At 42.3% G+C, this 10,570-nt stretch overlaps 1 protein-coding gene across 5 annotated transcripts in view; it reads left to right on the top strand.

Annotated features, from left to right (window-relative positions):
- Positions 1–10,300, top strand: part of LOC122540395 (probable G-protein coupled receptor 153) — a 98,000-nt gene extending 87,700 nt beyond the window's left edge. For all 5 annotated transcript variants that reach the window (XM_043676075.1, XM_043676076.1, XM_043676074.1 and 2 more), the window contains exon 7: positions 8,765–10,300. In XM_043676075.1, coding sequence (XP_043532010.1) covers positions 8,765–9,511 — 747 coding nt within the window. In that variant the 3' untranslated portion in view covers positions 9,512–10,300. The remainder of the gene's footprint in view (positions 1–8,764) is intronic.
- Positions 10,301–10,570: the final 270 nt, after the last annotated feature.

Raw genomic sequence — 10,570 nt, 5'->3', positions numbered from 1 at the left:
GCCCCAATTGACCCAAAAATATGCAATTTATCCCCCCCCCCCCCCCCCCCCCCCCCCTCGGATCTCTCATTCACTACTCGCCATGAGATCCTGCACTTACCTCTTCCTGGAACCTGCTGACTAATCAGCTATATCTCCCTGAGGTGGTGCTTCTGCCTGAGCGAGGGACGAGAATTGTATCTCTAATCAATTAAAGCCTCCTAATGAATGCTTCTCACTAACTGGCTGCTCTAATTGGTGGGGATCAGTCTCCCACCAATTCTTTCAGGAGCATCCTGTGTGCCCATTTCTGCCCTTGGCACTACCAGAGTCTGACTATGTAAAGCACTGCCGGGCTGCTTCATGTTATCCAGAAACCTTCACTCGTTTCAAACTCAGCTGCCTGAGTTCAAACTGGCCCCATCTAGTTTAAACATATCCCTCCTTCCTCAAGCAGATCTGAAAATTGATTAACTCGAACATCTTAAACAAACAAATTCAATCGCCGCTGAATTCCAAACATTACAACTTGTGTAAACAGCCCATACAATTCAATAACCATTCCTGAATTGGTAAAGGAAAATACACTACCCTGTGAATATTTTTCTTGCTGTCAATCAGCTACTAGAACACTATTTACTCTGGGACCCATGGAACTCATTTGCTCTATTCTTCAATCTAAAACTATTTTAAAATGTAACTTTCTTGTGGGAAATAAGAGACTTTCATTTCTGATAAAGAAGTTTCTTGTTTTGTTCTGAAGATGTTGCCACCTTGTGGAGGAACATGGCAATTGGCACCGACATAGTGAAAGAAAGAGAGAGAGTGCTGCTGGTGGTGGGTTTAACCCAAGGGTCACCACACCTCAGGCGAGGGAAAGAGGTTGGGAATAAGAATCCTTCAGAGTAACTTCAGCCATTGTGAATTGAACTCACACTGTGGGTCACGACCAGCTGTCCAGCCAAATGACCCAAGAGGCTTATATGGACATTTGTCTAGAGCAGACCAAATGCCCATATAAACCTGTCCCCCTTTTCAAAATGACTCTACTTGCCTGCCCTTTACCCAGGCCCTTTGATTTTAAACACATATATATTCTTTTATGGAATGTACTAAGGCCTGCATTTGTTGAAAATCTTTAATTGCCCTTGAACTTAGTGGCTTCCCAGGCCATTTCAGGGATAATTAAGAGCCAACCACTTTATTTTCTTTTCTGAATCCCCTTTTTATTTTTTTTAAAGCCCCACATTATCTCCAAACTGCAGCAGTGCTTATTTCTCCCCAGCAAGTCAACCACTTTATCGTGGATCTGGAGTCTCATTTAGGCCAGGTGAGGTAAGGACAGCAGATTGCTTTCGCTAAATCAGTGAACCAGATGGGATTTTATGACAATCACTGATAGTTTCACGTTCATCGTTATGAGCTTTTATTGATTGAATTTGAATTCTGCCAGCTACTGGATTATTGGCCCAGAGGCATTATCATGATGCCACCACTCCCTCAGTGCCCAGCAGGTTATCAATCTTAGCCTTCAATATACTCAATGAATGATGGCCAGATTTTGGCTATGTATGCAAGCTGCTCCAGTTAGAAAATGCTTGGATTCTCTGGACCCATCTTAGTATTAAGGAGCCCACCGCATGTCATGTTTGCTCCGTGAGGGAGGTGGGGTTACTGGGTATATTGGGTCTACAAACCTTGGAACCAGAACATATGCGGACATGGGGATGGGCAAGTACCAAGTTGGGCTGATTAGAAGCTGTTTGGTTCTCTGGAAATTTGTCCAAGTTGTTTTATTAGCTGCTAGGGCCTCAAGTCCTCACCCTCATGCCCCCACCTACCTATCCATGGACTGTCATCTCCACACCAACTCAATGTCAACCTGTGTCCCCTCCCACCTAGCAACCACCCACCCCTTCAACCCCATGGCCTTTCATACAATCCACACCACCTTCATGGCCCCTTAACTAGTATCTACCACCTGAGATTTGTGGAAATGAAAACTAAAGATTCTCAAACTCCAGTACTTTCACTCCGACACACTTAATAGTGAAAAATAATTCTCGTTCATTGGACCCATTCAGTCTTAAATCATAGAATCTCTTCTAAAAGCAAAGACTGCTGCATCAAAGATAATTAATCCTTTAAATTCTTCAAACTGTCAATCTGACTGTTAACTTGGAAACACTGTTGATGGAATTGTACCTTTTGAAACTCAATCATGTGTTGATAGTGTTGTAATGGTAGCTCTTAGGGAAAGACCCCCCAAGTGTTCTATTTAAACTGAAGTAATACTTCCTTCTTCATCTAAGCAATGGCTTAGCCACTCACTGACAGCTTGTTTCTTTTTAAAGTGGGGCATTTCTAAAACCTTCTGATCAGGACAGTTATACAGACATTGTCCACCTTCTAACATTGTTTACATCTACTCCATCAACTTGTGATTGCCACAACACAGCTTGAAGCCTTTGCAGCAGCCAAAATGAGGCATGTTTGAACTCAAATACGGCATGGTGGCTCGGTGGTGAGCCACTTGGGTTCGATTCCAGCCTCGGGTGACTGTCTGTGTTGAGTTTGCACGTTCTCCCTCTGCCTTTGTGGTTTCCTCTGGGTGCTCTGGTTTCCTCACACAATCCAAAAATGTGTAGGTTAGGTGAATTGGCCATGTTAAAATTGCCTGTCATGTTCAGGGATGGGTAGGTTAGGTGCACTAGTCAGAGGAAATGTAGAGTAATAGGGTAGTGGAATGGGTCTGGGTGGGATACCCTTCAGAGGGTCAATGTGGGTCCGAATGGCCTGTTTCCACACTGTAAGGATATTGCGATCAAGTGGCTGTGCCAAAACTGGGTCTCCCTCCTGTATGATTTATTCCCGACCTCGTTTCGCATACCAGCAAAATTAGTCTTTGGAAATGAATGGGCTTCACACCCAAGTCTAGCCCACCATTTTTTTTAGTGTGTGGGCAGTCAGATCGACTCTGTGAAATTCCACCCCGGGGCAACCACTTCGAGAATTTGGTGTCGAGAATTCCAAAGGTTGACAACCCTCAGGAGTGAAGTTTTTATCTCAGCCCGAAATAGCTGATTTCTTCACCTGAAACTTTGCCCCTGTTAAGACGGACCCGCGGGGTCCCGTCTTTGCGTGTTCTTTCGGAAGGAGAGACTCACACTGGCAACTATGATTAGACGCAGACAGCAGTTTATTCACAGAATCTTAACTGATACAACGAATCTACAAGCATGCATTCGTTGGAGAAGGCGTTCTCCCTTCCCGTTCAAAGTTGACACAATTATACTTCGCGCTGCCTGGAGTCCCCGGTCAGTTCGCCTTCCCCATTGGTCCATTCATCTGCGCGCGCTGGGGATCCGTCCTCCTATTGGCCGCATCGAAGTGCCTGTCCAGCTCCTGCTGTGCTTAACAATGGCTCAGCCATCCCCGGGAGCGGTTCCAATCCCGTATTCAATAGTTCATTGTTTCAAGGAATTACTATGCGTCTGACAGGCTAGCCATTTTCAATAGTTTCAGTTTAACTAAATTGACAATTACACTTATCAACTTTAGACTTAAATAGAGCCATTCACACTCAATAGTTACAGGTTCCGATAGAGCAATTCACACTTGTCTAACAGTTACAGATTCCGATCAGTTTCTTTATGAATCCCGAGTTTCGATGGGGCAATTGATACTGGCTGGTATTTACAGGCTCCAAGATTTAATTAACATTATGCATATCCCTTACAAGCTCCAGCAGTCATGCAATCGCCTGCAGCAGCTCGCTTGGCTGTTGTTAACCATTTCAGGGCTGGAAGTGTCACCCTCCCTAGCCCTACATTAAACACCGCAGTGAAATCTCCCCAACACCCCTTAGTTAAAGGTCTTCCATGCTGAGGGGGTCACCCTTCAGCATCTGTCATGAATTCCAGGTGTTTCGACAAGATAGCTTCTCATTCTTCTAAGCTCCAGAATATATCAGTGCATTCCTACTCCGTCACACCTTGTAGGATCATCTCCTCATTCCTGAAATCATCAAGTGAACAGTTAATTGCTCTGTCAGCATGTCACCATCACCACAAGGAAAGGTAACCTAATGACCAAGCACCCTGCTTTAATGAGGAGTGTAGGAGAATGTACTACGAGCAATATCAGGCATACGTGTAAATGATGTGCCCAACTGTTGAAGCTACAGTATAGGACTGTGTGCATGGGAACAGCAAACAATACATGGAGCTAAGTGATTCCACGGTCACTATAGATGTAAGCTCCACATTCCTGCAATATCCAGGTGGTGTGGAAGATTGAACAACTGGTTGGAAGAGGAGATTCATGAACATCTCTATCCTCAATGATGGTCGAGCCCCAGAAGGTCAGTGCAGAAGACAAGGCTCAATCATGTGCAATGATTGTCAATCAGAGGCACTGACTAGATAGTCCATCTTGGCTTCCACTGTCCATCACTGTCAACCATCACCTCCCATCAGATCTAACTGTGTCTCTAGCTAAGTTGTTCCAGAGCAGCTCCAACACTGGCATCCACCTGACAAAAAGTGAGTTGGTATACCCTGTCTACAAAAACTCAGAATAAGTATAGTCTGGGCAATTTCCACCCTATCAATCTCTTATCCGCAGGAAAGTAATAAAAGCTGTTATCAAAGGTGCTATATTTTTCACCTGCTCACTGATACCCAGTTTGACTTCCACCAGGACTGCGCAGCTCTGAACCTCATAAAAGCCTTGGTATAAACGTGGATAGAAGAGTTGAATTCTTGAGACGAGGCAAGACCGACTGCCCTTCAAGGCAACGTTTGACTGACTGGTCAAATTGAAGTCGGTGAGATTTGGAGAAACTCTCCATTGGTTGAGATTGTACCAGCACAAAAGAAGACTGTTTCAGTGATCAGATGCCAGTTATCTCAGTGGGTGAGCATCACTACCAGCTTCCTGAGAGTAGAGTCCTGAGCTCAACCAACTCCAGCCAGTTCATTGATAATTTTCCCTCCACACTAAGATCAGAAATCAATGCTCACAGACGATTATGCAATGTTTAATGCTGTTCAAGTTTCCTCAGATAATGAAGCAACCCATGCCTACATCCAGTAAGATTTGAACAGCATTCAAACTTGAGTTGACAAGTAGCATGTAACATTTGTGACACACAAGTGCTAGACAATGGCCATTTCTAACGAGAGAGTCAAACCCAGCTCTCTGTGAAATTCAGTGGTATTACTATCACTGAAATCTTCACCATTAGTACACTGGGAGTCATCATTGAGCAGAAACCTAACTGCAGCAGCCCAGTAAATACTCTGGCTACAGGAGCGGGTCAAATGCGGTATTTTGTGGCAAGTAACTCATTTCCTGACTCCCAGAGCTGTTTCAGCAGCACATTGGAAAAATGATGTAATATTTACTGGCTCAGTGCTGCACCAACAGTGCTCCAGATGTTTGAGATTATCTGGGACATAGCAGCCCACTTGAACAGCACTACCTTAAATATTTACCACTGCTGCCCAGAACAACACTGGCACTTGTTGCAAAGGAAAACCACCTTGAGCAAATTTCCCTCCAAGCCACATATCAACCCAAATTCATCACCTTTGCGTTGTAATCCTGGAAGTCCAACATTGTGAATGCATCTAGATCACTAAGACAGCCGCAGTTCGAAAAGGTATCCCACCACCACCTTCTCAAGGGCAATGAAACAGTCTTTGTCATCAATACTCTCATCCCCGAGTGAATAAAATGTAAAAACTCGAGCAAAGATATCTGTCCATGTGCAAGGAGACCAAAACTACACATCATGCTGCATATGTAATGCCATGAGGGTCCTGTATAATTGCTGTGACACATACTTATAGTAATACTTTAATCTTTTGCAATAAAGGTTACTAAATAATTTGTCTTACTGGTTGCTTCCTGTACCTGCAGCCTGGCACTGTGCCAAAGTATCCATTATTCACATTTTAGCCTTGACAATGATAGGACATAATGTCAAGACCATTATTATGGAGTCTTCAGACATGCCTATATACCAGCTTATGATTAAGGGTAAGTCTCCTAATCCTGGAGGTGTTTTGGACAACCGTACTGCTCTGCTGGGTGAGATCAGCTCATTTAACAGAGACCCGAGTTTGAATGCGGAACCACTCTGATCTATGGATTCAGTTCTATAGTGAATCTCCTGGTAACTTTTCATCTTTATAATCAATACATGCATTTATATAGTTCCTTTAACATTCACAAGAATGGTTCCAAACAAAGTTTAGCACTAAACCACAAAAAGGAGATATGAGGACAGATCATTAAAAGCTTGGTGAGAAAGGTAGGTTTGAGATAATTGAATTGAGTTGAATTTATTGTCACGTGTACCAAGACGCATTGAAAAGCTTTCTCTTGTGAGCAATACAGGCAGATCACAGAGTTAAGTAGAATAGATTAGTAAAATATAGGGCAACAGGGTGAAAACAAAAACACAGGTACAGGCAAATAGAGTGTCCTGAAGAAGTAGTGGAGAGGTTTAGGAAGGAAATTCCAGTCTGCAGGTTTGTTCATAATTGGTCGAGGGGTAAGAGATACCCATGAGGTTCAGACTGGAGGAGCACAGAAATGTACGATAATTGGTTGGGCTCCCAGTATGGCTCACTTACACGTGCAAGAAGCTGCATCTATTCATTCACATGGTCCTGTCCTGTGCAAATGTAAGGTACATGTCCTCATACTGCATCACTACCCCATGGAAATGCTAATTAAGTCTGACTCAAGAGTTTTGAGTATAACTAAACACAGGTTGACTCTTTGATGCAGTGCTGCAGTGTCAAACAATGAAAAGCTAAATTAAGACACTATCTGTCCTTACAACTGGCTAAAATACATCCCAAGTTATTGCTTCAGAGAAGTGCAGAGAGGTTATTCTGTGTGTCTGTCACCATCCCTCAGCTAAGATGCCTATAATACACCATGTAGTCATTGCAAAATTGCTATTTGTGGACTTTTACTCTGTACAAAATGGCTACTATGTTTCCTATATTACAGCAGTGACTACACTTCGGAAGTAATTGTAAATCTTTTTGAGATATCCTGAGGTTGTGAAAAGTGCTATATAAATGTATGTACTCCCCTCTCATTGTTTGGGCCAACGCTTTTAATAAATTCATAGCAGCTGGCGAACTTTAATTTATTTACATGACATATCTCTTTGTCACTTCTCATATCCTGAGAATATTCTGAAATGTTTTACAACAATTATTTCCTTTTGAAATGCAGTCCTTATTGACATGCAGTCCTTGTTGACATGCAGTCTAAGTATTCCTTCAAGCCTGATCTGTCACACATCCCCCAAACCTTATGCTCCGATGGCCCTGCCTTCAGCTGTTAGGACTTAAATTCTCGAGTACCTTCATTTAAATGTCACTATCCACCTCTTTTTCTTAAAGATTCTCTTAATCCCTAGCTTTTTTGTTACCCTTTCTCATGGACTCATAGAAACCTACAACATGGAAATGGACGCTTTGGCACATCCAGGCCATGCCGAACATAATCCCAAACTAAACTAGTCCCACCTGCCTGCTCCTGGCCCATATCCCTCCAAACCCTTTCTATTCATGAACTTATCCAAATGTCTTTAAAATGTTGTAATTGTACCCACATCCACCGCTTCCTCAGGAAGTTCATTCCACACTCGAACCACCCTCTGTGTATTAAATAAATTTGCCTCTCATGTCTTTCTTAAATCTCTGTCCTCTCACCTTAATAATGAGCTTCTGAGTCTTGAAATGCCCCATCTCAGGGAAAAGACAACAGCCGTCATCAAATTGGTCCACTTGTTGTGAAGTATTCTATTTTCAGTCTCTGCTGTGTTGACTTATGTTAATTTTCTTCTCAAAGTGCATCTGAATACAATACACTGGCAGCAATAAGTAGCATGATTGTATTTGCTGGCTGATAGGACCTAGGTATTGACAAATGCAATCAGCATCCAAGAGCAAGAGTACTATTTCATTATCTTTGAAGGAACTTGCTGAGTAGAAAGTGAGGTCTGCAGATGCTGGAGATCAGAGCTGAAAATGTGTTGCTGGAAAAGCGCAGCAGGTCAGGCAGCATCCAGGGAACAGGAGAATCGACGTTTCGGGCATAAGCCCTTCTACAGGAAGGCTTATGCCCGAACTCAGGAACTTGCTGAGTGCATTGCGTGCCAGAAATGAAACAGTTATATGACAACAACCATAACTGTAAGTAAAGGAAAAGCATTGTTATGGTTCACCAATGGTCCTTTTGCCACCTACTATCCTGTGTTACAAGGCACTGTTACAAATGTAATGCCCTGGGCTCTATTTTAGCCACCTGTGAGGACAGACAGAACCTTGATTTAACATCTCATCCCTTAACACTGTACCACTCCTTTGGAAATGTCAGTCTGTGTCAAGTCTCTAAAATGGCCCAATGCTGCATGTTATATCTCAAGATTCTCAACAGGATCTTGGTGGCTCAGTTGACCCATTCCTCATATCCCATGTCATCAACTACAAAAGAATCAGGTGAAGATTATAAACATGGCTTGCTCTATCATACGGAATATCCTGGAATTTATAAGAGAGGGTAGCAAGACTTGTTTGGCTATATGATGGATTGCTGCAAATTGGGAGTAGGAGGTTGTAGAATTAGGGCTGGCCTTCTGTTGCCATGAGTGAAATTAGGTGGAGGTAAGTGATAGAGTCTGCCAAACCTGTCAATGTAACGGGAGAGGACATTGAGATTATTTCAGACTGCCTTTTTTTTTTATGTCTCTTAGGTTCCTCCAACCAGACGCTACTCCCATGATGAGTCAGATATGTGGGCGACAAGCCCAATTCCTTCCTATCTTCACAGATGGGGGTCTTCAGAGGACATCACAGGGATACTACATTACAGCTCCCCCAGGCATGAGAGGAGGAGAAGCAGTCTGATCTCCCAGCACGATGAATGTGCTTCTTTCCATAAAAGAAGGAAGTCTATGGATAGTGTTATATCTCTAAAGCAACAGACCAGGGAGGAGTATTTTGGTGATGACATGAAATGTTTCAGCCGTGATGAAATAATAAATTACATCGATGAAACTCCTCTTCCTAGTCCAATGAAATCCCCACTGAAGTCATCTTCCATATCACTAATCCCTGAAAAATGTGAACAGTATTCAGTCATGTTTTCCCATTTTCCGCTAACTAATTTTGAGAAGGAGCCCCATGTTCTCCGTCGGTTATTGGAGGACAAGGAATGCATCTTCGCAGGTGCCACCAGGCCCAAGGAATACTTGGCAAATATCTACCCAAGTGACCCAATTGCAGCTCAAAGGAAACCAGAGACCTACATTCAGGCCAACACCAACGTTAAGCAGGAAGCCTCCAGCAACTATCGGACAGATCTATGCGTCTCTTGGGACAATCAGGAAAATCTCACCAAAGTGGAAAGCAAAGGAAGCACGAACAGTTTTTTAAGCTCGCCTTCTGCTTCTTCGGGTTATGCGACTTTTCATTCCGATTCCATTGGATCGACATCATAGGAGAGAGTCTGGAGCCTTCCAAAAGAAAAAAAAACAACAAAAAAATGGTGTTTCTACGTTTGTTTTGTACCAAGGGAATTTTATAATTCAGCCAGGAGGATACAAAGTCAAGAACCAAAGAATTGGGCAAATATTTTCACGTCCTTGAAAAGAACAGGTCTCCTATTAGAGAATAAAAAGGGCGTTGTCTGGAAAAATATGGCATTAAGTAATCTCTGAATGCAAACCTTACTGACTTTTTATTTCTATTTTACTATTTTTTTTGAAAAAATAAATAGTTTTTAAGAGGCAACACTAAAGCAGGTATTCGGGTAAGACTGAGTATGTTTGCTATTGTTCAGCTTTGGAATTGGTGGGGAGGGAGAGAAAATGTGATTCTAAGCTTGATTAAATTTTTAAAACATCCGAACTGTAAAATGATTTCTCCACTGGGCGTAATTTGAGGTCATGTTTGTCTATTTATGCATTTTGGACATTCATTGTGTTCTGTTGGTATTTTGTTACAGCTGCTGATTATCTTAACCAATATGAGACAATAAAATTGTTTGTTGGGGGAGGGGGCGTGTGGACAGTCAATTGTTTTTCTGTATATTTTGCATTTGTAAAATTGGTGTCATACATGGGTGACATTGAAATTGTCTTGCAAAACTATACATTGGTTTCACTTGGTTCCCGTAAAGTTGACCTAAAATTTAAAAGTAACCAATGTTTTCTTAACAGCATTTGCAATGGTCACTGTCCTTGAAAAGTATCAGGGACCATGTAGCTTATATTAAAAACCTACTACAATGTCTGATCTCAAGCTGCATTGAATCGTAAGATGGCTTATATCACGCATTACAGTTTGTCATAAAATACGTGTTTCTTTAATCTTTATATATGACAACTTGGATTTTGCAGTCAATAGTAAAGTGCTCTCTGTGACAAGGATTTCACCTTTCCTGGGGTTAATTTAATTCTGGCACCATGTGTATCAGATGTCTGTCATCCAGCATTAGAAATGCCTTCAAGGAAGCTAAGCAGTCAATCATAATGAAGAATTCTCTGAACTAGCACTCT

This window comes from Chiloscyllium plagiosum, chromosome 34 (assembly GCF_004010195.1).
Source record: "Chiloscyllium plagiosum isolate BGI_BamShark_2017 chromosome 34, ASM401019v2, whole genome shotgun sequence".
NCBI lineage: Eukaryota > Metazoa > Chordata > Chondrichthyes > Orectolobiformes > Hemiscylliidae > Chiloscyllium > Chiloscyllium plagiosum.
Note: the sequence above shows the minus strand (reverse complement) of the source record. Positions and strands in the feature narration are given on the sequence as shown.